Below are 27,937 nucleotides of genomic sequence, written 5' to 3'. Positions count from 1 at the left end.
CGGAGCTTCACACCGCAGAGAAGAGCAGCCGCCACCCCGGGACCAAGCCTCAGAAGCCGGGGCGGAGCAGCACTCTACTACACACCCACAGCCCCTCCTACCCTCCGGGCTGAGCCCCCACCTCCCAAACCCCGACCAAGGTCTTGTCATCCAGCGGGACGCGGGAGGTTTTGTCGCATACTCGGGTCATTCATACGCAAAAGAGAAAGTTGAACTACAAGAAGGCGCGCGGCAGAATGCGATGTGGCATCAGTGGGGCTTCTCTTCTTCAAGGTCAGCGTCTGAGCCCCGCCGCCGCGTTTCACCTCGGGCAGCCGGAGGGAAGAAGGAGCGGCGCGGAGGGCGACGCCGCGGTGCGCCTGGAGCATCAACAACGACGTCTTTCAACGCGGAGGACGCTCATAGTAACTTGTGAAACACCGCGGTGAGAAAAACAACGACACATTCTTGTGTTTAAAAGGAAACTCTCTCCAGCATCTCGGCCGCTTCCTGTTTCTTCCCGCGGCCGGTGTCGGAGGGACCGGGTTCTTTTACTTGTCTGCCGGCAGGTCGAGCTAGCTAAAGTTAACAGACACAATGGACGTTCGGTTCGGTTTAAGCTAGCCCAACTGACGGTGGGTGTCCTCGCGCACGGTGGGTGTCCTCGCGGAAGATGTTCGACGGTTGAAGAGCTGCTCAACTAACTCCAGTGACGTCACGAAGTTGTATATTCAACTTCCTCGAACTTCCTCGTGGACCAACTCCCATTTTTGATTCACATTTTTTATTGTTTTGTGTTCGCCGACATGCTTCCGAGGACGGCCAGCCTCGGGAGGACTCTCCCGGAGCGGGGGCTGCTCCTGCTGACGGTCCTGGTTCTGCTGGAGGGCTCCGTGCTTCCTCTCGGAGCCGCCAGCTCTCCGGATGTGGGTCACCAGGAACATCTGAACGACAACGTAGTGGCTCACGTAAACTACACCAAAAAGGCGTTCCCGGTGCTCAGCCTCGACTACCAGCGCCTGCATACCCCCTTCGAGATCTCGCTATGGGTGCTGCTGGCCTCCTTCATGAAATTGGGTGAGTATCGTGTGTGTGTGTGTGTGTGTGTGTGTGTGTGTGTGTGTGTGTGTGTGTGTGTGTGTGTGTGTGTGTGTGTGTGTGTGTGTGTGTGTGTGGCCTCTTTCAGGAAATTGCTAGCTAAGGGTTAACGTTATGAGGACAGGTGTTGTAGTCATTGCAGGTAAGTTAGCACAAAGACAGGCAGTTGTTCAGATGTACAGCTGACCCCATGTCAAAGTCTGCTGGTTGCATCATGTGGATGTTGAAGACAACATAACTCCAGCATGTTGTGCAAGTCTTGATTCACAATCCATGTGACAACCTATAGGTTTTTTGATGGCGTTTACAATGACTGACATTTATCACGTAACCTCTGGACCACCAGCCACGCTGCCTCCTCGCCTGCTTACCAGTTAGAGATGCTTGACATGGCCGGTTAACCAGCGTGAGCTCGGTTATATTGCCGTTCATACAGATTACTCATCAGGTCTTCTGATGCTGCCCGTGAACTCCTCGAGGCGGTGATGACTAAGCAGCTTGGTGCAGCAGTCTCCGTGTTGGACAGCAACTGTTTGGCAAGTTTTCAACAGGGGGGGACCTCCTGCCTTGACCAAGCCTTCAGGCGTTCTCACAAAGGATGTCAAAAGTGAAATTTGAGTCGCAACTGTGATGCACACAGAAAGACGCCTGTCCAGCTCTTCACTTTCCTCTTTGTCCCCCTCTCCCTCCTTTCCTCCCCTCATTTGTTTCCTCTTTCTTTCCATATATACTGCCCTGTTTCATCAATGTCTCCTCGCATTGTGCTTTACACAAAACACCGCATTGTCTCCTATCTTTATTTGCTGCGAGCCAGCAGCATGTCAGTTGCCCGTGACATCAGGGGGCCTGACTGAGCACCGGCCTGTAGCCAGGGGAGGATACTGCCTCGCTGTCTGGGTGAGAAGCCCGGTGTCTCTGGGGAGAGGGACGGCAGAGCGGGACCACCTGGCTCGGGTGGCTCAGCTCAAGGGCATGGAGTCAAAGTGAGAGATGGGGATGAGGCGGGAGAGGATGTAGGTTTTAACGTACATGAATTTCCATTATTGGGATAGAAGTCTAGACATGTTAAATAGAGCCTCATTTGAGAAATGTAGGATACAAAAAAACATTTAATCCAGGGAGACCTTCTTTAAGGGAGTTTAAAGCATATTAGGATGATTGTGGGGGGAATATTTTGAATAGTTATTATGTTTGCCAGGATTCCCGCAATGTGAAATGTTCATATCACCTCTTGCATTGATGGAGGTACTGTAAATAAGGGGGTGGGGGGTGTATGCACTGGCAGCAGTGAGCTTACGCCTCTGACTACCCCAGAATGACTGAAAAGGGGTCTGGGTAAATCAGTGTGGCTGCTACACTGCTCTACCTACCGACACAGCATCTGGTTCATGTTCAGCCTAAAAGCAAATCCACACAGTCCATTTATCTCATAAGCAACCCTGTCGGTGTGCACGGTGCCTTTCTGTCCTGAATTGATTATACCCAGTGTAATAAATCAAAACTCGGGGGATGTAATTTCACTCATAAGAGTGTTAAAAGTAAGTGTCAAGGCCTTTATATTCATGAGACACCCTCTGCTTTGGTTTCTGTAATGAGGCTACCAGTATCACACATGAATAATAAGTCTTTATCAAGCCATGATTTAAAAGTTATAATCGGCACTAGCATAGAATAATAGAAGATCTACTATATTGTCCCCATAAAGTGATCCATTGTGTTAAGAAGAAGGTGTGTATGAACGGGTTACAATCAGGAAGAAATCATGCTAACAAGCCAAGCTATCGTCTGAATGACCTTGTTCCAGTTTGTTTTTATGAATGTAATATGTAACAAGACACTCATAAACAAGACTTAGTACGCTGTAGTAGGGTTGTAACGCTAACAATAGTTTATGGCCTCATCTAACATCAACCAGGCTCCGGCTTTCGTATTGACCTCTCTGTTAGGTCACATCTGATAACATTAATACTACATGACTGGGCGGTGTGACACACCTTTAGGTAATTTACCTGTGAAGCCGCTTGATTCCAGCCTTCACTCAGACTTAGACTTAGACTTGCTTTTATTGTCATTGTTACAGGAACAACGAGATTATGTACAGCAGTCCCCAAAGTGCAGTTTCAAAATTTACATAACAACCTATACATAACTTTACAAATAAATATATATATAGAAATATATACTGTATATATGTAGAAAAATAAAAATAAGAATAAAAATAAAAAGTGGATGAGTGCAGAGAGGTATACATTGTATACATTATTGGCATCAGGCATATTCATGGGATATGTTATTTCAAGATGTTATTGCACATTTTTTTTTTACATTCAGGGATTAAATATGATATATGTTCAGTGTGTATGTTTAGTTCACAGTTCCTTAATTTCTTAGTTCTCAGTTATCCATGTATAGTGCATTATCTGCTCCCTCCCCTACTTCCAACGAATCTCCGTATAACATGTCTTACAAGTCTTGTTAGGCTCACCTTCCGTTTATAATTCCAAACTGGTCAAACAATTTGAAGAGAGGGTGTGTCTTATTTAAATGTGGCGCTCCATGAAAGCCAAGCGGCATGGCAAAGAGAGTTTCTGTTGAGTGTATAGTTTTCTATTGTTCCTGCTAGCTGGACTGCACCCTGAACCTTGATTCCTCTGAGTAGGAATGAAGACAATGTGAACGTTGGACTCAAAGTGAAATAAAGAAGTATTATTTAGCTAATTTGTGACACTGTGGATCCCTTCAACAAGAATGGAAAAACATTTCTCGTTGCTTGTAACTTTGTGGAGACTGTTGAATCAGTTAATGGTAGACAAAGACCATGCAGGCCTTGCAGTGATTTAATAGTCACCACATGACCACGTTCTCTGCAGTGCTGCAGTTTTACTTCCACACTTGTCGAGAATGTTGTGGCAGTGCAAATAAAGAATTGAACTGGTTCTCATCAATACACACTTAGTAGCTTGTAGGAGCTTGTATTTATAATTACAGGTGAAGCACAAAATGACAATTATTGCGTGTGTTATACTCATTTCATTTGTCTTAAGTTGAAAGCTATTCAAGTAGAAGTCCCTAAGTGGAAATATAGATATTTAACAGTCCTAACCGTCAGGTTATTTGTTAGTTGTTGTATTTAGAAATGAGAACGTGACATAAGGAGAAATAATGTGCCCATTCCTATAGGTTGTTTATGTCTTTCTAATGACCAGACATCACTCTGTGATCTCAAATTTAGTTTCGCAGCGTGTTGTTAAAGATGTAAACTGCACAGGGGTTCATTTTCCAAGACCCGATTATCTCTTGATTAACGCTGTTTCACAAAGGCTGCGATTGTTTTCGCTTGTGTGTTTGTGAAGTTAATGGTTCACCCAGAGACCTGCCCATTCCTTAAAGGATTGCTTTATCTCCAGTTAACAGTAGATGATAACTTAGGTGGGAGACATTATCAGTATCCCTTGGTTGACCCAGAAACCACCTGCGTAAGCATTCATGGACGTGATGTGTCGCTAGTAGTACCTCCTGCTACAGTAACTATATATATATATATATATTTAAAATGTAATATCATTTTGAAGCTTGAAGCATCAACCATTTGCAGTTTAAGACTTTGACAAAGCATACAACTTTAAGTTAAATTCATGCATTGTTTGTGGAGTTCTACTTAACAGGATTTGATAAACTTTTTGAGAGATATGGGCCATAATATTGTCCTTATCGCATAAAGCCTGCGTGGGAAACCACACCCTTGGCAAAGCTTGAATAAATGCGATACGAGCTGTACATCTTATCTTCAATGTGTTATTTAGGTTATCTCTAGCAGAGATTTTCTTAAAGGTAAAAAAAAAAAGTACATGTCCTTTAGAAATAGATGTCTCATAAAAAAAAATATATATATATATAATCAACTGAAGACTTTTAAGCTTTTAAAGCATTATTGAATATTGATTGTGTTGATGGTTCTCCGCTCTCTGCACACGTCACAGGGTTGCAAGTATTATTCATCATTTTAGGTGTCGTTATGAAGGACGTTACAGCAGTTGGCGGTTGCAGTTGAGGCTGTTTTCTGTTTCATTGGTAGATCACTGGCTTGGTCTCTTTACCATCAAAGGAAAGGAAACACAGCTATTTCTTGTCGGTCTCAAGACAACCATAAAAATGTACTGGTAATTGTTTTGTTATGGCATCAGGATCATACTGAAATAAATATAGCAGCAACAGCAGGCCATTATTAATTTAAACCAACTCTGGTCTTGCTCAAGCAACTTGAGGAGCACCGTGATCTGATGACTCACAAACGGGTCATTTCTACACAGCACCGTTGTCAGGAACAAGGCCTGCTTCACTCTCATGTAAATGTGTTTCTTGACCTTTCCTGCAGTCCATATGTTATGTTGCTGGAATGCTGGCCACCCGGTTTAACATCTCTATTTCTTCGGGGAAGAATCAAGCGAACGTATCATCGATCTCCTTCTTCAACAAAGCAACTGTTTAAATGTTTTCTCTCCTTTGTGCTTGCTCGGCCCGGCAGATTTGGTTGCCAGCAGTGAACAATTAGTCACTTGGCAACAGGACACAGTACCTGGCTTTTGGAAATGACCGTGTGGAGCAAGTACCAGGCAGTGCTGACACTGGGTACACATGCAGTTGTGCAAAGCCTGTTACCCTTTGCTGGGTTTCAATAACCCTACTGCGTAGAGGCACTCAGGAGGGAATGGGGCAAGGACACACCACCTGCCTTTATTGACAAGGAAACATTGTGAACACTCACCACCTATCTCCTTCTTACATATGTCTTGAAAGGCACCACAGTCGCGTTCACTGAGGTTCACTGCCCTCTTTTTCATTTATCTTATCTCCTGTGGTAAGGCTCTTCACTTGATGAGCGCCGAAGGCCATAATTGGAGTCACGCTGGAGAGATTTAAGAACGTGTGAACTGTCACCACTTAGCCCGAGTTGGACATGTCTGGCTTCCTCCACTGAGCCTTTTGTCCTGGATGTGTTGAGGGTTTTTATAAGGGTCAGTGCTGCAATGGCTTTTTTGTCTCCTTCTCTTTCAGGTTGTCAAGCATACACCATCTTCACTTGTCACCCATGAATGATAATGGGTGATTTAGGGTGTTATTCTTGGATCCAGTGTTGAGTGTGCTAACTGCTCGAGACACCAGCACTAATAGGTTTCCGTCCATCCAGTCGTGGCCCGTTAGCTCTTTTCTACACTGCCCATCTTTTATTGAAGGTTTGCTGTAAATGGATTTCTTTGCAGAGCTCGGTCATTCGAAACATTAAAGTTATCTTCTATGCTTGAGAATTCAAAAGACATTCCTGTGAGCTGGCGAGTCCACAGCTGCTGAAATACCACATTTTTGCAAAATGTACAGACTCTCAAGAATGTAAGATCTCATGCTGCGACCGATTTAGATTCATCTTATATTGGAATATGGAAATGTTGTGGCACTGCTATGATATTGAAGGTGATGCATGATGATAGTGAATTTGCCATGAAACTCTTGACAGGAACACCACAACAGAACTTCAGCAGGGGTGTTGATAGTCTGAACAAAATGAGCCTACAGTCTTCATGCCTACTGATTTTATTTGCCGGATTCAACTTTATTCCTGTTTGTCTGGGTCTATTTATGGATCATGGTTCAGTTATTGAAAGCTGGGAACTAAAAGTATCCTGGCTCAGCTTCATTACTTAAGGTCACTCAAGGAATCATGGGATTCCTTGTCCTCTAATAATAATCACACTTGGTTTCCAATGACACTCTGTTTGTTTGAACTGTTTCTTTCCAGAAGAGCTTTGAAGCATGTGTAGTTCTATCATGAGTATTAAAAAGCCTTTTCCCTCCGGCTGCTCAGTAGCGAACACAAGCTTGTTCAACTAAACCACTCCCAGGTGTAAGATTGGCTGCATGGAGGGAAAACCCCTTCTACCCTCGAAGAAGTCACATTTCATACATTGTTAATTTTTCATTCACATGCTGTTGGCTGATCAATTATGAGGATTAAATACATCTGTGCTTCGATAATGCTGTAAATGTCTTCTTGGACGGGACCCTTGCCTTCAGTCAGCCGTTGATGAATGATGTTTATTTTGTAACGGTAGAACTAGATGCAAACGGATATGCAATATGTTTGCTCAGAGATGTAGGGTACAAGGCTGCCCTAAGGTCTGACTTGCAAATGCTCTGTTTGCGGATCGTGTTTCCTTGGTTCCCATAATGCCTTGTTGTATGCGTTTGCGTCTGCTGCTCTGCTTGCAACAGGTTGAACGTGCTCGTCCTCCATTAAAGACAATGCACACATCATGTACATTGCCTGAATTCAAATTGTTTAGGGAGGGGACTGAACAGAGATCTCTGCAGTGTTGAAGTCTCAAACACTTAATATAGACACGGCTTCTTGACCATTAACTCATGATCATAATTTAGCTTTTATTATGAAGCTTCTGGTAAGCAGATTGATGCTTTCTTGATAGATGAAGAGACATTGTGCTTTGCATAGTCAAATAACTAGCTGTGGCATTAACATCCTGCAAAAGCCTCCGGGGGGGTCACATAAGACTTCAGCTTACTGTGTTTCCAGCAGTTATCACAGAATATCTTTGTCCACCCACCTGGCTGCTACTCCTCCAGAGTTGTGGGTGGATCCTGTTTTTCTAATAAAGTGTATTGAAAAGGGAACACTCGGCTCTCGGCGGGGAAATTAGCTCTCCTTAGATCATTTAAGACAGACTCTTTCACTATCTTCCCTCAAAGATCCAGAGTTACAGCTGCAGCTGCACAATCCACACAGACACACACTTGTTGAGTTTGTGTATTGAAACAGCATTAGCGCTGTCTTCAAGCTGCCAGAGTACGAACGTCCCTCCCCGAACGTCAGATGTCTTGTAATCTAACAGAAACTTTCTGATGCTCAACTCTCACATATTATAAATACAAAGCCCTGCAACATATACCATGGTGGAAGGCCCATTACATAACAATGTGTTAGTTAGTGAGTAAGCTGCTCCACCATCCTCATTGTGCATATTTAAGCAAAACTGGAGCCGGCCCGAGCTGTTCACCTGCATGGCCTGCCTCGGCTCGGTAGGGAATGCACCCCGTGGCTACTGCGCTGATGCATAGTCCACTTTGGTCCTGAACAGGTTCACATTGGTAGCCGTGGTGCTTATTGATAGTTTAAAGTGTGCAGTCATGAGTCCTTTTGATCCAAGCTGGTACCAAAACCATTAAAATTGTGTTCATGCATTTAAATCTAAAAAGATAAGGTACATATTTCCGTCTCACAGCTGTAGCTTAGGGCAGATTTGAAGAACTTGAACAGAGGCATTGACGTGGCTCTATTAGCACGTCAATGCCTCTGTTCCTGTCTCTAGCACATACACAGAAACCCACTGCAAATCCAGATCTTCCTGCGTCACTCACAAGGGCATTGAACCCTTCTGGAGCATGCAATGCAAAGCAGGTGTTATGTCTTACATGAGCTCCTCCTGTCATACGTTGCACATCTATTTCATGTATTGCAATGCATTAACAGTCATTCTCTGCCCCTATCAGGTTGTTGAGCCTGCATGTGAGCATGTAGCCGTATTCGGTTTATATTTCCGTGTGTGTGTTTGTGTGTATGTGTTAATGTAGCGTGTCATCATCTGGTACAGTGCCAGCTGGGAAATGACATGTCCGTGTGCTGCTGTAGTGTACAGTAAATATAGCCGGGGAAAGATTTCTCACTATGAGATGCACGCTGCAGACCCTTTTTTTCCCGATTAATGCACAGGTTGCAGTTGTCCGATCACCTCACTGTGTATATATGTGGCCTTCTGTGTGTTTAGATGAAACATAGCAGCTCAGGAGTGATGGTTTCTGTGCTCCTTTTAAAGACAGAAAGATTTTGTCATGTCAGGCGGCAAGTCCTATTACTTGTAAAGGCATTAACAAGCTCTCGGGAATCACTGCAGAGCTGCTTGTGCTGTGACATGTGAGCCATGCAGCCTCAGGGAAGAGATAATGGTAAAGGTTATTTCAATTATGTGGAACTTATCCAAAATTGGATTAGTATGTAAACGAGAAGACAAAGAGAAGTTGAAAGATTCTCTTTTTGATTCACTGGCAACTTTTTTATATGTTTATAGTCATGTGAGATTTGTCCAAAATAAATGTTTTGCATATCATTTCTATTTTTTACTTCAAGAATTCCCAAGGCCATTGAGTTCGCTATGTGTCACACCAGTAGCAGAAAGTATGCTTCTCATGTTCTCTCACCGAACTACACAGCTTCAAGACCGGAGATTCCACTTCATTATAACATTATACACATTCTGACACTACCAGTTCTTTAAAGGTGGTCTGGTATAGACAGATAGCAGTCAAAATACTCAGTTGAGTGCAGACAAGTTTTGTCACCGATGTGTACAAACTGTGCGTAGCTTTTTCTTACCTCCAATTCTACAGAAGTTAGAATTTGTGCACCGGGGCGGTGCTAGTACTCACTGGAGTGTGGTATGTCACACCTGATTGCTCTTGTGTTGTCGGCAAGAATTCAGTTCACATTTGCAGTGTTCCCTTTTAATAAAGTCAGAAAGAACGATGGGAACAATTCCAGTTAATTTACCCTCACTCAAGTGGACACACACACACACAGACACACAAATCCTGTTCGGCCTAAAACAATGAGTCTGGTAATAGATTCCTAGCAAAACTCCCCCTCATTCTTCCTCCACGTTTCTTATGTTTTCTTCTATTTCTCCAGGGTTCCACATGATTCCCCGTCTGTCCAATATAGTGCCGGAGAGCTGCCTGTTGATTGCGGTGGGTCTGCTGGTGGGGGGGCTCATCAAACTGGCCGGAGAACAGCTCCCCCCAGTGCTGGACTCCAATTTGTTCTTCCTCTGCCTGCTGCCGCCCATCATCCTGGATGCCGGCTACTTCCTGCCCATCCGTCCCTTCATGGAGAACCTGGGCACGATCCTGGTGTTTGCCGTGGTGGGGACCTTGTGGAATACCTTCTTCATCGGAGGTGTGCTGTACGCCGTGTGCCAGATCCAGCCAGACAATCCGTCCGACCTCCACAAGCTGGAGCTCCTACCCTGCCTGCTGTTCGGCGCCATCATCTCGGCCGTGGATCCTGTTGCCGTGCTGGCTGTGTTTGAGGAGATCCACATCAATGAGCTGCTGCACATCCTGGTGTTTGGAGAATCTCTGCTCAACGATGCTGTCACTGTGGTGAGTGACCCAAACAGGCTGTTTTCTCCAAAAGAGTGGTCTATTAGATGCCTTTCTGTACATAGGATATATTTTTTGTTTTGTTAATTATACACGCATCACAAAGGTGCTAGGCTATCAGTTTCCTGCTCGGATCTCAAAATGTTTTTATAAAAAGGAATACACACCTTTATTGAAACATAATGCATGCCAATCAGCAAACAAGCTCCATGACAGGCGTGGTCCATCATCAAGACACCAGCGAGATAAAACGTCTACAAACCATCAACACTTTAATAAAGTACATAGAACAAGTACAGAACAGCAATACACACCATACTTCCAAAAATGAAACATGACTTATTCATAATCACAAATCAAACAATATCAGAGAATATATCAGAAATCACATCACCTACTATCAAAAATATTGCTTGTGTTTATTATTATCTTGCATACCATCACAGCCATAACTGGGTGGCAGTAATAACTCTGATGAGAAGCATCCATTCATTTGTAAACCTTTTCTCCCAGAAGGATTCTGGTTGACGCAAATGAAAACTTTAGTGTTGGGAAGCAGCTTACAGCTCACTACACTAATCACGAGATATTAAATTAAATAATTCTCATGACCGTATAGATAGACTTAACCTGTCAACGCACAGCGAGAGATCCGGTGACCACTCTGTCACCACGCAACAATCCCGAGCTCACAGCACACCAGCTGTTAGCCGTTCACAGACTGCACCATCTACAGTTACTTTAGCATCATAGCTATCCCAGGCTTTAGTTTCCACCACCAGTGTTTTTGACATCAGCTATCACAACACTTGCTTGAGTGAATACTGTGTTAAATTTTTCCATAAATCGTTCCGAGTATGCTCATTGACCGAGGGCCATTGCCTCCAGGTCATATGTTGAGCTTGGCTTCAACGCACAGTTAAACAAGCGAGTGGACATTATGTCGATGCGTAGAGGCACCGGGGAGAGCCAGAGCTCGTTCACCTTGGAGCTTTTGATCTGTATGATTATCTGGTCTGGCATTAGAGGAGTCTGTATATCCCCATAGGGAGGAAAAGAAGTGCTTGGTAAAGAACAACACATCGTTTTTATCCTTTTGGCTCTTGGCTGGCTAACTGGAAGATGCTGATACCACAACAATGCTTTTTTGCATGTCTATATATAACCTGAGTTTTAGAAATATGTGCTCTGCTCTGACATGCAGCTACTGTTTATAAATGTTGCTAATATGATCTCTTGGTGCTCCTCTTCTCCTAGGTGTTGTACCACCTGTTTGAGGAGTTTTCAGGTGCTGGCTCAGTGACTGTGTTGGACTGTGTGCTGGGAGTCATCTCCTTCCTGGTGGTGGCGCTGGGCGGCGTCCTCGTGGGAGCCATCTACGGGATCCTGGCCGCCTTCACGTCACGCTTCACCTCCCACACGCGTGTCATAGAGCCTCTTTTCGTCTTCGTGTACAGCTACATGGCCTACCTGTCAGCGGAGATGTTCCACCTCTCAGGCATCATGGCGTAAGTTCTGGGGTGGGTGGTTACACGGATAGAGAGGATTACACATTTCAGGAATGTACTATATTTATATTAAAGGTTGTATTTCTGTTCAGCCCAACCTTTACTTTACCACCACTTTACTGTATCTTTTCCATGCTAAGACTTTCCATGAGATGAGAAGGTTAAGCATTTTCTGGTTTTATTTGGTTTGTTTTTTTATGAGGTTGAGAACGTCATGCATCTGTTTTTTCTTTGTATGCATTCAGTGGAGTCTTTACACCTATTAGAACAGTGAGACTTGTATTGTCTCTTTGTCTGTCATTTTCACGGACAAGGTTGTAAAAAAATAATCTATTATTCCCGGTCATTTGAATAATTGTTATAATAAGACATAGGCGTATTTAAAGGCGGAGTCTGTCAATCTATACACATCCAACCTTCAGATTTAGCGTTACAGCGTTAAAGATTCAGTCTATGATTGAAAATATTCGGCTAACGCGGCGTCTGCTTCATACAGGCTCCACATTTACTAATTGAGTGTCTGGTGTGTCGTGTCTGGTATCTGTGAAACTCCAGCTGTTTCAGAGACGTCCCTCGTGCATCAGACGTTTTCAGGATGTGGATCTTCCCTCGGTGTAGAGATGTCATATAGAGCCGCCCCGCTGCTGCAGGGAAAATCTATTTCAGTCATTGCACTATGACAGTAACTCAACTGTACATCTACAGATTGCACTCTGTATGACCAGTGGTATGGTGAATAAATGGGATCCCACGTCACCTAAACCAGGCCTGGATTTATCCACATCCCAACGGTCTCTGAAGGGCCGTTTGTCATCAGCTCCTCCTGCAAGACTCAATCCATTTTCTGTTTAAGGTGCTGGTAGTTATTGATGTTGCAGACAGGAGGTGATGATGAACTCCCCTCAGAATCAGGGCCAATCTCTTCCAACACCTGTGGCTGCCTTCTTGCAGCTTTCCTCAAAAACGTGATTAGTCGAGGTTTCTAGAGAAGAAGTGAAACGCCTTACTGGATTCCTTTCATCATTTCCCTAAAGCCTTAAAACCAAACCAATATTGGACATGGAGGAGGAACTGGGGGGCTGAATGTTGAGCAGCTGCTGCGGCTTATAGGACATGGACGGTTTTCATTTCTGGCCTCCATATTTTTGAGGTAGAAATATTGCATGAGAATGGAATAGAGAAGTGGTCACCAGACAGGGAGGAGGACATCTCTGGTGGGGTCACATGGTTCCAGACTCAAGCTGAGTGTCTACAGACCTCCTTTAGTGGGAAACTGATTTTACTGAGCATTTACAACACATTTAGAGACATGTGAGAAACAGTTTGCCTCCTCTCCCTCCAGGTTAATATCATGTGGAGCGGTGATGCGACCCTATGTGGAGGCCAACATATCCCACAAGTCCCACACCACCATCAAGTACTTCCTGAAGATGTGGAGCAGCGTCAGCGAGACCCTGATCTTCATCTTCCTGGGCGTGGCCACGGTGGACGGACCTCACTCCTGGAACTGGACCTTCGTCACCGTCACCGTCATTCTGTGTCTGGTGGCACGGGTCATAGGTCAGTGCTGCCGCAATGATTCTCACTACGCTTAAGCTGCAACAGATCAAGTGTTGTTAGTTTCTTATAGTGTCTATTTTTGGGGTTCATGAGAGATCTCATCAAAGCTTTATTAGTTACATTGTATTTATTTTCAAAGAAGATAAATGTATTATTGCACACTTTTTAGTCGGTTTTAATTTGCAACAAAAAGGATGTCTAGGTGTGTGAAAAAAATACCTATTTCTCAAAAAGAGAACTTGGAAACACTGTGAGGAGGAAATGTCGCCATCATGTTTCATCACACAACTGACGGCGGTGTGAGAGGAAGCGCCGCCAGGGATTTCCGTTTGACTTTAGGCCGTCAAGTCCTTCTGCTTATGATTGGTCGTACTAGTTACTAGTGTTGGAGAGAGACTGGAAGTGAGAGAATGACGAGGTGTCGTTGTGCATTACTGCATCTGATCTGTAACATTAACACACAGTCTCATTACTGTGACCCCCAGGTGTGGTTGGTCTGACCTTCGTGATCAACAAGTTCCGCATCGTCAAGCTGACCACCAAGGACCAGTTCATCGTGGCCTACGGTGGCCTGCGAGGGGCCATCGCCTTCTCCCTTGGCTTCCTGCTGAAAGAGGAGCACTTTGCCATGAGAAAGATGTTCCTCACTGCCATCATCACCGTTATCTTCTTCACTGTGTTTGTTCAGGTACGAGGACCCAGTTCAGGTTGTTCACTTTTGGTCTAAATGGACTTTATAAGGAGAGAATGTGTATTAGTATTGTTTTGTGTCCTACATCAGGCCTATTCAACTGATCAGATCTGTTCCATTTACATATAAATACAATTAAAACCCAAAGGGAAGAAAATCTCACAAATATTGGACATTTTGCCACAATGAACCTTTCATTTTCTGGCAAACATGCATAGCTGATAATGTTGCGGGGTGAAAACAGGCTGTATATCCGCGTGGATCATAGAACAGTATGACAGTTATTTAGACCATCAGAGTACCGATCAGTGTAGTCTCAGTCAGCGTCTCTACCCTCTTACACCACACCGTGCACATGCATGCAAGAGTACATTGCTTTGGTTGCACGCTCTGTCTCTCTGTCAGGGACTTTCCACCGATATACCACTCTAGATGCATAGCACCGCCAATCTAATCCAGACTGCAGGTGGCAGTTCATCCAAACATTTGGGTGGTGTAGGATTGCAGGACAATTTGTTTAAATTTCAATATTTTTTCATGTTTGGTTCCACTTTTTGTTGTACCCAATAAACACACATAGCAAGAAGACAAAATGTTATTTATGAGACCAGAAAGGTCCCTTAGCTTTCTGAAAATGTGGAGCTCAACAGCCCTGGCCTACATCATGTCTTGGCCTTATTATGGGATGTTATCCTGCGTTTTTGACTCTAAATGTCCTGTGGAAACATTACCGTACTGTTGGCCCTCTGGTGCACTATTCCGAGTAAGACACAGGATTTTATTCACACATTTCCTCACTTCAACGGCTTCTTTTTGTGTAGAATTTAGTCCAAGCCTCGTTTGAATTTGACTTCCATCACTGTGTGAATTCACACTCCAACAAAACCGTCTTATTTGCCACCAGTCGGAGAAACATTCTGAGTCCTCATATAATCCTTCTAATCGTACTGGTCATGTGGAGCTTTGAACATCAAAGAAACACTCACGTATTTGCAGGAGGTAAGTTTGAGACTCTCACTAGAAAAAGCTTTCGTTTGAAGTCGCATCAAGTGGCCACGATTTTTTCTGGCTGGAGTAAACATCTCCAGCCGGTTTGGGAAAATGTAATTACAGCGTCTACTTTGTAGTCCACCGGAAGGCAGGTTTGCTAATTCATGCATCAAATGTAAAACATGCAGGAAGAATACACATCAGTTTGTTGTAGAGACGGAATGTTCCCACAGAGTGAACATCTACTTAACTTCTAGAAGCCTGTGATTCCAGCATGTGATGTTGTTGCTGTCCATAAACCTGATCGGCCCCGTCATGTCAGATAAACCAGCCTCCTGCTGCTGAGACTGCAGGAACAGAATGGAAGCAGCTAAAATAAAACCCTGAAGATACGACGTGTCTCCTCGGAGGAGAGATCAGAGACATCTTTTATTGATGCTGCTGGATTCAGCGCTCTGTTGCTGGGTCGATGGGTTGGGGAGCCCCTTTCACCTGCAATGTGGAGTTATTTAAAACTCTGAGTGAGAGTGGTGTCGAATCTGTGTTTTTATTTAGAAGAGAGGAAGAAGTGAAGATCTTTATGGTGATAACCGTTATGTAGATGACAATTCAATGTAGGAATAACCGTTCTTTTGTGTTGGCTTCGTTCTGAATACCATTTTATAATACGACCAGTTAAGATTCTGGATTCCTAGTTGAATTGTCTGCTTGGTTGTAAAGAGGTTTATGATGCAATTTAATTGTTGTTGTATCGGTCTGTCTTTATGAGGACCAAACAATCTTCACAAGCAGAGAAACACATGTTTTGTTTGGTGGTTGAAGTGAAATAAGCACCTGGTGGTAAAAGTGCAGGTTCCTTTGGACTGGCCATTATTAAAGAGCATCATCATCCCCTTTATTCCAGTTAACCAGATGGCCAACTTAATCTCTTTAAGCAGCAGAATGATATGCTTGAGCGTTGAGGTGCAGACAGACACACACACACACACACACACACACACACAGACACACACACAGACACACACAGACTGGTTATAATGCAACCGTAGCCAAACAGCAGACTGGTTGCTGATTTTACATTCTTAGAGTAACTGGGTTGTGTTTTACTTCATCCTGTTGGCGACTGACCAGACAGAGATCCATGCTAGTAAACTACTGTTAGCTGTGAGAAACGTGTCCAGCTATTTAAAATCAAGGTAATAAACAGAACATTTTATATTTCTCTTTTTACCTGAGTTGTTTGCTTTTCAATGTGGGATGAATGTTTGGAACAACCCCAGTTGCTGCTTTAAAACCACTTACAGCAGCAAACATAACACGTGCATTAAATTAAAGTGTTTTTTATATGTAAACACTTATCAGTTGAGTTTAAGTAACTGAGGTTTAAGTTGTTTATTATGGAAGAAGTCCAAAAGAATGAAACAGGCTAACAATCAAACGGCTAACAGACAGACAGACCAACTATCCAGCTGGACAGTCTGACCATTCTTTAAAGTCGATCCTTTCATTGGTGGTCCGGTGGTCTGTAGTCACGCAGGCATTAATATGTTGTGTGCGTAGACGCCGGCGACCCTTGTTCGAGGCTGCGGGGCCCATGTTTGACCAGCCAGGTCATTCCTCAGAACGTGTTAGCTTAGAGAAACTGCCCATGACCCCTTTTTGAGCTCTTCAGAAACCTCTGGGTGACGTCACGACACTGCAGTCTTTGATTTCTGCCGAACATGTAAGCGTAGTGACGAGCAGCTTCCTGGTGTTACTGTAAATGTTCACCACTTCCTGTCAGTTTAGTTGAGTTCAGAATGTCTCTTAAGCTGAATTTGAAGAAACCACTCGTATACATCGAAGGATGTCTTACCAGGGAATGATGGAAGCACAAGATGATTTAGTTTTGTGTTGTTGACAATGAGAAGGATGTCACTGTGTTTATCTTACTATTACATGGATTTACAGTATGGTTAAAGATTTGGATTTAACTCTCCACATGTGGAGATTTACAGTTGTGAGAAGTCGTGTGAAGACCTGCTGTGTTTGAGGAAAGTGCCAGCTAGTGAAGTGTGATACTACGAAGGCCCATGTTTGACTTCAATGAATGAAGACTCTGTTTGACGTTATCTTTAATGGTAAACCAGAGCAGGTGACGGATGTCGTGGAGGTTGATGCCATTATAAAACCTCACGGATACCAGTTTTAAGACATACTGCAGAGTTGGTGATAAGAACCTGTTTCAACTTTGATGAAGGTCAGGAGGTGAGTAATGACTAGAGTTCTGTTCCTCATCCCACCCGCAGGGCATGACCATCAAGCCCCTGGTGGAGCTGCTGGCAGTGAAGAAGAAACAAGAGGCCAAGCGGTCGATCAATGAGGAAATCCACACCCAGGTAAGACCTTTCCCCCGACAGCCAGCCTCAGTCTTCATGATCAGAAGCTGGTGACTTCCTGGTGGTTCATGAATATCATTCCAGAGCCTGTTGCTCTGCAGTGATGACCTCAGTGTTAAACTGGTTTCAAACCAGTAATACATTAATGTCATACTATCATACATTCCTTTTCCAGCAACAAGCCTCTGAGGCCATTCAGGTCATCAAATGTTGATCGCTGCTTCCACCTACTGGCTGTGTGGTGATACTGCATCACATATGTTGTACTGGTGCAGCTCAGTGAATGTCATAAGATTAGAACATTACCGACGGTTTTGTTTCCACATTTCATTACAGTTTACAGTGAATTTAACTTCCTCTCTCTCTCTCTCTCTCTCTCTCTCTCTCTCTCTCTCTCTCTCTCTCTCTCTCTCTCTCTCTCTCTCACACACACACACACACACACACACACACACACACACACACACACACACACACACACACACACACAATAAAAAAACGATAAAACACAAGTGTGTTGGCCATGTGGCAGCATGTATTCAGATGACAGAGCGGTAGTAAACTGGTGAAAGGCCATCGGCATATAAACTCTGAGTGAATGTGTTGATGCTCTATAAGAAAAGAGTCCATGTTTGACCTGATATCAGTGGAACCAGAAGAGCTGCATTTTCCCGTTGCCACTTTTTAAAATGACTTCCCACTCCCGCCCCTGCCGGGCAGTCTTTACGTAAATCAGCCTCTACTGACAAAGCAGAAGTAAATTCTGTGGCTCTGCTTAATGACCTGTTCCCATAGCAACGGCTGCCTGTCAGACTGTCATCTGCAGAGTGAGTCAGAGCACCAGGGCAACCTGCGGCCAGCAGCAGTCTGAACAAGCCTGTGCAACGGTCCATTTCTCTGCTTTTCTGAGCCGCCATTGTTAACAGATACGGTCCGACCGGTCACCCGTCTGCTGCTGTCGTCTCCACGACTTCATTTCTAAAGCTCACACTCGCCTGCTGCTGCTGCTGCTGCTGATTATGATGGGAAGGTGTGCGGTGGTTCTGACTGTGAGGAATGTTTTCTCTGGTGAAGCAAAAGGCACACGATGCAGCTGTGGAACATCTGTGGTGGGGTGTTCCTGTGATTACAGTTAATAACATTGATCATAAATTAGAGTTTCTACACCAAAACAAAACCAGGCTTTTCCTCCAAGAGGTGCATACAGACATTGAATAGCCGCTAGAAGGTCATGTGGATGAGATTAGGTTAGCAGTGTACAATAGAGGGTCACATGGAAAGCCTCATTGAGACCTTGGTTTGTCTCTTTTTGTCCCCAGTTCCTCGACCACCTACTGACTGGCATTGAGGACATCTGTGGACACTATGGACACCACCACTGGAAGGACAAGTATGGACTTCATAGTTATCTGACATCATCAGAGAGTCATTTTAAAACGTAGCATGGTTTGTGTCCTTAATAAAGTCATTATCCACCCATCCATTAGTTTCTATTAGACAGACACATTGTAAGCATGAAAGTGTTTTCCCTCTGTGTGTCAAACCTCTCACATCTCCATCCTGTTCTCACCCCCACTGCTGTCTTTTCATCTTGTTTTCAACTGTAACTCATCTCTTCCTGCCAGACTGAACCGCTTCAACAAGAAGTATGTGAAGAAGTGTCTGATCGCAGGCGAACGCTCCAAGGAGCCACAGCTCATCGCCTTCTACCACAAGATGGAGATGAAACATGCCATCGAGCTGGTGGAGAGCGGAGGGGGAGTCAAGCTGCCAGCAGCTATGCCTTCCACAGTCTCCATGCAGTAAGTAGGAACATGCACTCACTCAGTTACTGCAGTCAGAACACCGCGCTGCCCCAAATGGAAGTCCAACCTGCAATACCTGCTTGTTCGGGCCACATGGGGGCAGCACACACAACAACAACATCAACTTTTCAGTCGATATGGTAACATTTTAGGAATATACTTTCTTATTCACACATCCAGCAGTAACAGAGCAGAAGTCATGTCCCCCTGGTGAATTTAAGACTGATAATCAAGGCAAGGCCATTTTATTTGTATCGCAGTTTCAACAACAGGCAATTCAAAGTGCTTTACATAAAACATTAAAAGCATTGGAGAAAAAAACCTTAAAACAAGCCAATAATAAAATAAAGTTTAAAATTTAAAATAAAAATAAAAAAATAATAAAAGAAAATCACACTCTTTTTACCTCTGATTTTGGTCGTCATGTAAATATCTGGGTCTGAACCTGCGTGATGATGGCAGTGATTGCCAGCTAGTCTCTTACTGTGTCTGCCTGCTGATGGTGCTGAGCAGGTGGTGCACAGTAAGTATTTAAAGCTTTTTTGGAGTAACCAAAGCGATGAGAGCCGGACAGCTGAACAATGACCTGAAACCTCCCACACCTCCATTAACTGGTCGGGAGCTGCAGATTAGTGTGGTAATTCTCCATAATTCACCACTTTCACATCATTATTTGATCTATTGTAATTATGTGGTCACAATTATGTTCTTTGTGCATCTGCTGGTCTATATTTCCAGTTTTCAGTTGTTCTATATAAAAGAAATATATTGTATCTACTGATGAGATAAACTATATCTCCATGCAATGCTCACTTATTTCAGTTAACATTCACTCGTTGTAATATTCAGGCCAACATGATAAAACACACCTCGTGAATACATTTATTTAACATAACCTCCTCTATACTCGTAGTCATTTCAAGTGAAATAAGGGGATGGCTTCACTGACTTCATGAGTTTAATTAGAAACATGTTTTTATACTTCAATAGACCGAATATCTCTTTTTATGTGTATCTCTGATGAAATACAGAATGAAGCGTCGGTCAGTATTAATGCCCAGTGTGAGTGTTAGTCAGTCTTTTCTAAATGGAAGTAAAAGCTGGAGACGGTTCATGTTCAGAATTAGTTTAATCACGTTTAATTTAATTCCTTTTTTCCCTCTCAAACCGCGGAGAGACGAGGTCAGACCGGTCAGCTGAATGAATTCAGTAATGACATCATTCAACAGAGTTAACACGCCCCTGACTTTGTTGATCTCCTTTACAGAAAGAGTTCCTGTGAGAAACTTCCTCTTCGGTACGAGGAGGGAATAATTAAGGGCAGATTGTCATCTCACATGACGGCCTCTAGATGTGTACACGTGTTAATATCACGCACGCTCCATTTATCTACCGTTTCCCTGCGTATTTCTCAGGAACATCCAGCCCAAGAAGCCTCCTGCTGCCAAACTGGTGGAGCGAGCTCTGCCCCAGCTGCCTAAAGGCCGCGAGGAGGAGATCAGGAAGATCCTGAGGAGTAACCTTCAGAGGACGCGACTGAGGGTAACACCGTTAGATTATCTACTCCAACCACCTAAAGATAGATAGTCTCGTATTACCGGGAGTTCAGAGAATATTAATATTGATAAACAAAGTGGTGTAATACTGCTGTGTATTGATCGTTGCAGAGCTGGAATTAAATCAGCGGCTCTACTCATACATTGACTAATCCTGACTTTGATTTTCAGGGACACTGAAAGGCATTTCTCATTGATTTTTCCCTTGTGGTCATAATGCTTTGAATATAAGACACATGATTTTTGATCATTACTTCCTTTTGTTGATTGTTTTTACCTCCTCTCCCTCAGCTGCGCTCCTACAACAGACACACTCTGGTTGATCCGTTCGAGGACGGCTTGGGAGACTTCCTTATCAAGAAGCAGCAGATGATCGTGCTGGAGAAGAAGGTACGATCACGGCAACGCCGAGCCGGCTGTCCGATCTGCCGAATGTCACCGAATGTTTGAACAAACCCCGTTCTGTTGCTGAGTCGACGCTACAGAAGACGTTGTGTGATGGCGTCGCAGCGTGCCTGGTCTGCAGTCTGCTGTTTTATAAATTAGAGTTTATATTACAGGAAGCTGAAAACCAGCGGAAACACCGTCGACTCCAAAAGAGCAACAGATGAAGAGCGACTGGTTTCCTACCGGGACGTTAGCATTTAATGATTCAGAAATTCAGATTTGTGTTCTAATTAGAGTCCACCTTCAGTCTCCTAAATTAATGTTCCCTCTCAGGGTTGAGTGGCCCGACCGCTAACTTCCGTTTCATCAGCGAGTAATTACATGAAGCAAATAGACTCTTGTTTTGGGTGAATGTAATGTGCTGCCGTGGGCTGGAAGCCATTTCTGCAGAGACTGCCGTAGCAACCCGCCATTTAAATGAAGTTTCTCTAAGCTTACCGATCGATAGTGAATGACTGAGCTGCTTTAGTTCTGCTGCTGTACTACAAACAATGAAATGAAGCCTAGTGTGTGTTTCTCCTATACAGTAACCACGCTGGCAGTTATCATCATACGACGGATGCATTTTAATAACCTGCATGAGAGAAAATCCTCCCGTAAACAAACATCCCTGTGTTTTCTCAGATACAAGACATGAATAACTACCTGACGGTGCCGGCCGCCCCCCCCGACTCCCCGACCATGTGCAGAGCCAGGCTGGCCTCAGGTAAACACATCTATCTCAGCCTCAAACACTCGATAGCGCCCCCGTCACACTGAAAGCCACCATGTGAAACCATGCCACTGATGGGACCCACGGGGGGAGACGGTAGATTTTTAAGGCAGCTCCCACAGAACAATAAACACAGTTGAAAGCTCTTCTCGCACCTGCAGCAACAGATATTTCCCCGCTGATGGAAATATGTTTGCATGAGGCAGCCGGCATGTAAACCAGTGTGTGGTTTCATTTTAGGCAGAGATACTGATTTCAAACCTGCTCAGCAGCAGAAAGGGAGCAAAGTCTGCCCAGGTATGTAGCCAGCGTAGAGGAGGTTTGAGTTGTGATAACTCGGCGGCGATCCTAACATGCATGTGTCACTTATGATGCATGTTAACAAGTCATTGATTATTCATCACTAACGAGGGGAGCTCATGACACGATCGATGAGGCCCTACTCTGGTTGATTACAGAACCGACGCCCCTGCTGATCACACATCAGTCATGCATGATGTATGTCCGAATATGTGTTTTTCATAACCAGTTTAAACCAAGTGGAACCCTCCCTGCATGCCTTGCATTATAAATCCTTGTGCATTACTTTGGTTGTAAATATTTGGAAAGCCTCGAGTTCGTGCCGTGTTTTTACATCGGTAGCTTCGTTGACCTTCATTTTCCTCGCCTTGTACATCGTACGTTCATGCACGTTTGGAATGACTGTGTTCAGTCCCTTTGAAGGCCTTTGTAAAGCTGACTCCCTGATATTGCAGACCCACAAGCCTACATGAAGTCGTCTTCGTCAGACACCGTGCCGACCATCCAGGTGGACCTGGCCTCTCCTCAGTCCCCAGACTCCGTCAACCTGATGGACGAGATCCAGCGGGCCGGCCAGAAGAAGCCCCACCAGGAGGAGGACGACCAGGGCCTGACCATGAAGCCTCCAGCGGGGCCGCGAGGAGCCAACAAGGCCGGCGAGGCGGACGGAGGCAGGGAACAGAAGCTGACGAGGTGCCTGAGCGACCCCGGGCCCAGCGCCGACGAGGACGAGGACGAACCCTTCCTGCCTTGACACGGCAGACCGGATGAGAGGCGTCCGGCTGCATGCCCCCTTCACTGGCTAGAGGACGGAGGGGCGCTTCGCTGCTCTGAATAATCTTCTTCGGTTCAGAAACCAAACCAGCCAAAACTGCTGTCACTGAAAATAAACAAAAGGCAAAAGAAGATTATCTGAGAAAAAAAAGAGCCACTAGTTTGTTATTATCATTGCTCTTTATTTTTTTGAGACGGGCTCGGAACAGCTGCTATCTGAGGGATGGTGGATTTTATGGCTGATAGTCTGAGACATTCAGGAAAGAACTATGCATTACCAAAGCTTTGACTGTTTTAGTGTCAGACAATGTCATTTTTTACTTTAATGTTCGACTGTTTGTTGCTTCATGATTTTCCATGTTTTCTCTCGTTAAACTTCCTTCTGTGAGACATGCTGGGCCACAAAGCAAACTGCTTCAATCTACTTTTCTTCTTCAAACAGCACTGGAGTTCACGGCGCTCGTTTCAATCCAAAACCTACTTTCCTCCTGTCACTTGAAATCGCTGGATATTCAAATATTTAGTATTTAAATATTTGGCCTCATTTTATGTCAAACCTTTTCACTTGGTGCATTTTTATCTCTGTCTTTTTTTTGTTGTACGTTTTATTTCAGGGGTACTCAGATCTGTTTGCAGTCTGCTCTAGTGTTTGTAGTCGTGAGGTCGCGTCCCACGGCTGTGGAGGGACTGACGTAGACTGTTGCATCGAGGAGCCTGGACCTCCAAACGTGGAGTACAGCCGAGCGTTTGGGCGGCTCGTGAGAGGAGCAGTGATGTAGCACAGACGTTTGATGTCGGCGATCCTCTCCGAGTCCCCGTCCGAGCTCTCTGGTCACGTTTCCATGTAGATGTTTTATGTTTTACCTCAATTTTAGAACTCCCTTTAAACCTCACTCGAGTAGGAGTGGAGCTGTTAGTAGCAGATATCTCACTCCGTGTTGATGTAATGAATAAGTGCCCGTCTAACCGCCACCTTCACGCCATATTTAACGCTTTTAGAGCACAGGAGCTGATCGTAATCAGAACAAAGTAACCGACGCACACTGTCCTTCATCGCCATTCTTCACGTTTGTTTCTGATCTTTACGAGAAGCATTTGTGCTCTACGTCAGTGTTCAGCTTCCTCCACGACGAGCTGAATCCATCCTCCTGAAACCGAAGGCCGCGGTTGCACTCGGCTTTTCAGTTAGAGACCCGCTGATTACTAATCACTGCTGATGAAAATACCTTTCCTTATTGAAAAGACGATTGTAACCACGGCATAAGACTGGCAGCATCTCATGGCAACAAAAAAAGTAATTCTATGCAGTACAGATGTGTAAAATATGTAAATGAAATGTAATATCCTATATTTATGAAGACCCTTTAACACTAAGTCATGTTGTCTTGTAAACATGCAACCCATCGAGGCAAAACGCTGCGAGAGTCGAAGCTGAACTCCAACACGGGCATTAAAGGAGCCGCTAAAAACCCAGTCCTCCTCTGTGTCCAGCACACAGTGGGACAGCGTGTAAAAGACTCAGCTGTTGATGTGATGATTTGCTGATTCATAGACATCTTGTGATCCTAAACTCACAAGTATTCTTTTCGTTTACTGCAAGGAGAGTGTAGTTTCTTTCATAAAGGCCATGCAAAGATCAGGTCACTCTGCGAAGCAAACTTTGAAACTGTTGGTTTCCACTGAATCCTTCCTGATCCTCTTGCATGCCGACGGCTCACATTACAGCAGAAGACTCCATATTTTGTCTGCACAAACGCACACATGCAAATCCGGGTGTATAAATGTGCAAATATGAGCGTAGTTGCACTGTTGTTGAGCTTACTCGGTCCTTTCCTTTGCCCCGTTACACTTCTTCCCCATTTCTAAAGGATGATTGTAGACGAGGGAGGCGAGGTCGGACCTTGACGCGTCTCGTTCCCAACAAATTGAATTACTGTCTGAGACGAACTGAGCTAAAAGATGTCAGCAAGGACAGGGTTCAAGAGATGACATTTATGTTTTTAAATCCCAGAATGAATTTCCCCGTCTTCTAGTCCTTTTTATTGCCGCTGAAAGGACAGTGATATTTACACGCACTGTTGAAGTCATGCATTAATGTATCCTCTCTTTCCTCTGTTCTCCTTCTGGTTGATTAATCCGTTGCTGTTGGGAATATTTCTTCATCATCTTCCCAGATGCTCTTTGATTTGGCTTCCATTTAACGGCGGTTTGTTGCTCTACTTAACCCGTAACTGCTCTGCAGAGACCGATGATGGGTTTCATTTCTCAACGCGCTCCCTCCCACCTAACATCCATACATGAAGCTGTGTGAATGCTAAGCAGAGCATCTCTGAGAGGATATGATCACGATATCAAACGTGATGAAATGAACACAAACTTAAATTAAACCCCTGATTGCTTCACATTAACCCAAAGACTTTTCCTCTCTCAGAAAGAAAAGCACTATTTTCATACTTGTTTTCCTTTTTCAGACCAAATGTGTATTTTTGGGCAAACATTCTCTTCTGGAGGAGAATGTTTGGAGCAGGAAACCTTAACCTGAAGCCATACAGCCGACAGAAGAACCTATTTCATTGTGTTCGTATGTTATCATGCCGCCTTTGTCTCGCTCCACGCACAAAACGAATGAAAACCTTTCCTCATTGAAATCGCCCGTGTCTTCTAATCAACGCTGGCTGAACTTAATTTCCCCACCGGATGTGTTTCTGCAGCACTGAATGCTTTTAAGTCACGCCGGGTGTTTTCTTGAATGTGTTGGAATGAACTACACTGTTGCCTCACCAGCATCTTGGTTTCTTTACATGCTTTATTACATGCTTTATTACATGCTTTATTACATGCTTTATTACATGCTTTATTACATGCTTTATTACATGCTGTTTTATTGTACAATTACGTTTCGGGGCTTAACAGGGACGTCAATGTCCTTTTTTGTGCTTTATCTGGATTCATGTGCTTTACATCACTTCATGTGCTTTACGGACGTTTCTAAGCTTCACTCTTTCCATCTCATGTTTACCTTGTTACCTGCACTCCAGAGGCAAACTTCAGGCTGAATGTCACACTATAAACTCTAATCAACACGACTTCTAAGCTTAAAGCTCAGACTGTCGTCTCGTCGGTGGAGTGTTGATTGTTCCAGCGGGGAAAAGTGAGGCAAAGGCATCAATTACAATCAGACAAGATTCTTTACCTTAAAGCCAAACTGGCTATTTGGCAAGTTTTAGATTGTTGTTTGTGTTGTTTTCCGTCTCCAGGCAGCCATTAGCTTCCATTCATTCACCAGAGCATAACGAATCCACGTCGAGACTTGAAGGATGCATTCAAGCTGTTCTGTTTCTGTTAAATCAGGATGGACGTGCTCCTATGTACGTTGAACAGTTTTTGTTGCTGTATTTGATTCTCCTGCCCCTGCTGGCCGTGAAGAGATCCTCTCTGTGTAAAACAGCAGATAATATGAAGCTGTAGCCGTCAGCGACAAACCAACCATGTACCTTCCAAACGTTTCAATCTGAGGAGAATAACTGTCCCGTTCGTGTTACTCTATCGTAGCTCGGCTAGGTGAAACACAAGAAGGGAATCGTGCTCTAAAGATTAAGTTTCACTGTTTAACTTTTTATTTCGATGAAACAGGATTTTGCTTTATGTTTTTTAGGAGGGATCTCTAAAGGTCCAGCATGAGCAGGAGAAACGAAATGTATGGATACATATAAGGAGAGAGAGAAAAACAAACCTATCCTTTTGGAAGTAACAATCAAATGAATGGAGATGAATGGTTTCCAGAAAAGAAGGAAATACAAAATGATAAATAATACCTGTTAATATGCAACAACAACAAAGGATGTGTTCCTTGTTAGTACTGTAAGATCTGATTGGCCGAGCCGAGCTGCTGGTTTCACTCGTCAATTACACACACACACACACACACGTGTTCACCATAATGATCCTGCGGTGTCATCACTCCGCCTCCCAACTCTCCCCCCCGCCATCTTCCACCACACAAGCACTTTAACGAAGCTGCACTTCAGCGTGATGTTAAAGAGAGCAATAAGAGGCTTTAATTAGTGTAGGCGTCGCATGCTGATCAGGTGACACGCGTGTTTCTCATGGTCATGATGTGTTTGAGTTTGGGGTCCTGAAGCGGAGACGCCGGGCTTTTAAATCCTCCTGAATGCTGAAGACGTGATGAACTAGTGGACTACATTTCCATTTTTATTCATTCTTTTTTTTCTTCATGTGTTTGGATTCATGTGTCGGCCAATTAGTTGTAGTTTGCAAACTTAAATTTTTGCAATAATCAAGAGGGTTTTTTTTATTTTGTATACGCGTAAATGGGAGTAAATAAATATATATATATATACAAATAAAGGAAAAAATATGTATTAGAGATTTAATATAATGATGTAAAAATCAGAAAGATGACAACTGTGCACTTTCTTGTTCATGAATCTTTAGCTTTCAGCATTCCATTCCTGTAATGACAGTTTAACCAACCGTCAGAAATGAAACTACGTCAGAAACTATATACCAAATTAAAGTTTTACTTTATAGCAACGCTGTGTCCGTCTCATGATTTCAGTTGAAACGTCGGTCATGTTGGAAAAATAAGTAAGTAAAGAAACTGCATTTCAGATTAAAACTGCTGAAGTATTAGGAGTTAAATATAGTTAAAGCAAATGTATTCATGATGTGGCTCTCATATGGTTATTATGTTATTGTTATGCGATTATAATCTTTGTATTAAATATGTGAAACTTCCATATATTTAACAAATGTAATGTGGTATAGCCTTTATGTGCCAAGCATACCTTATTAAATATGCATTATATTTTATATACCTTACTTTTAGGCACATGGGGACGAGTTGGAGGACATTTTTATAATCGTGGAGTGAAATAAAGTTATAAATGTTGA

General features: G+C 43.8%; 1 protein-coding gene across 2 annotated transcripts; it reads left to right on the top strand.

The window, feature by feature from the left end:
- On the top strand, positions 1-27,577 carry slc9a1a (solute carrier family 9 member A1a). Of its 2 annotated transcripts, XM_084026346.1 has the most exons (13): positions 1-1,056; positions 9,830-10,302; positions 11,560-11,810; positions 13,153-13,370; positions 13,856-14,058; positions 17,340-17,429; positions 18,749-18,819; positions 19,055-19,231; positions 20,650-20,776; positions 21,082-21,180; positions 21,862-21,943; positions 22,190-22,246; positions 22,705-27,577. In XM_084026346.1, the coding sequence occupies exons 1-13, from the start codon at positions 786-788 to the stop codon at positions 23,001-23,003; spliced, it is 2,418 nt and encodes an 805-aa protein (XP_083882472.1). In that variant the 5' UTR covers positions 1-785; the 3' UTR covers positions 23,004-27,577. The 2 variants fall into 2 exon arrangements, with proteins under 2 accessions (XP_083882472.1, XP_083882473.1); XM_084026347.1 differs by lacking the exon at positions 22,190-22,246 and having other exon boundaries at positions 3-1,056.
- Positions 27,578-27,937: the final 360 nt, after the last annotated feature.

Source organism: Eutrigla gurnardus (assembly GCF_963514095.1).
Source record: "Eutrigla gurnardus genome assembly, chromosome: 14".
NCBI lineage: Eukaryota > Metazoa > Chordata > Actinopteri > Perciformes > Triglidae > Eutrigla > Eutrigla gurnardus.
This window is presented reverse-complemented; position numbering and strand designations above follow the sequence as displayed.

What these genes read in the sequence shown, in the direction of transcription:
- slc9a1a (XM_084026346.1), top strand. Translation starts at nt 786, where the DNA reads ATGCTTCCGAGGACGGCCAGCCTCGGGAGGACTCTCCCGGAGCGGGGG. An exon ending in TCTTCACTGTGTTTGTTCAG is followed by an intron (nt 14,059 to 17,339) that starts GTACGAGGACCC and finishes TCCCACCCGCAG; the next exon opens with GGCATGACCATCAAGCCCCT. An exon ending in AGGGAGCAAAGTCTGCCCAG is followed by an intron (nt 22,247 to 22,704) that starts GTATGTAGCCAG and finishes CTGATATTGCAG; the next exon opens with ACCCACAAGCCTACATGAAG.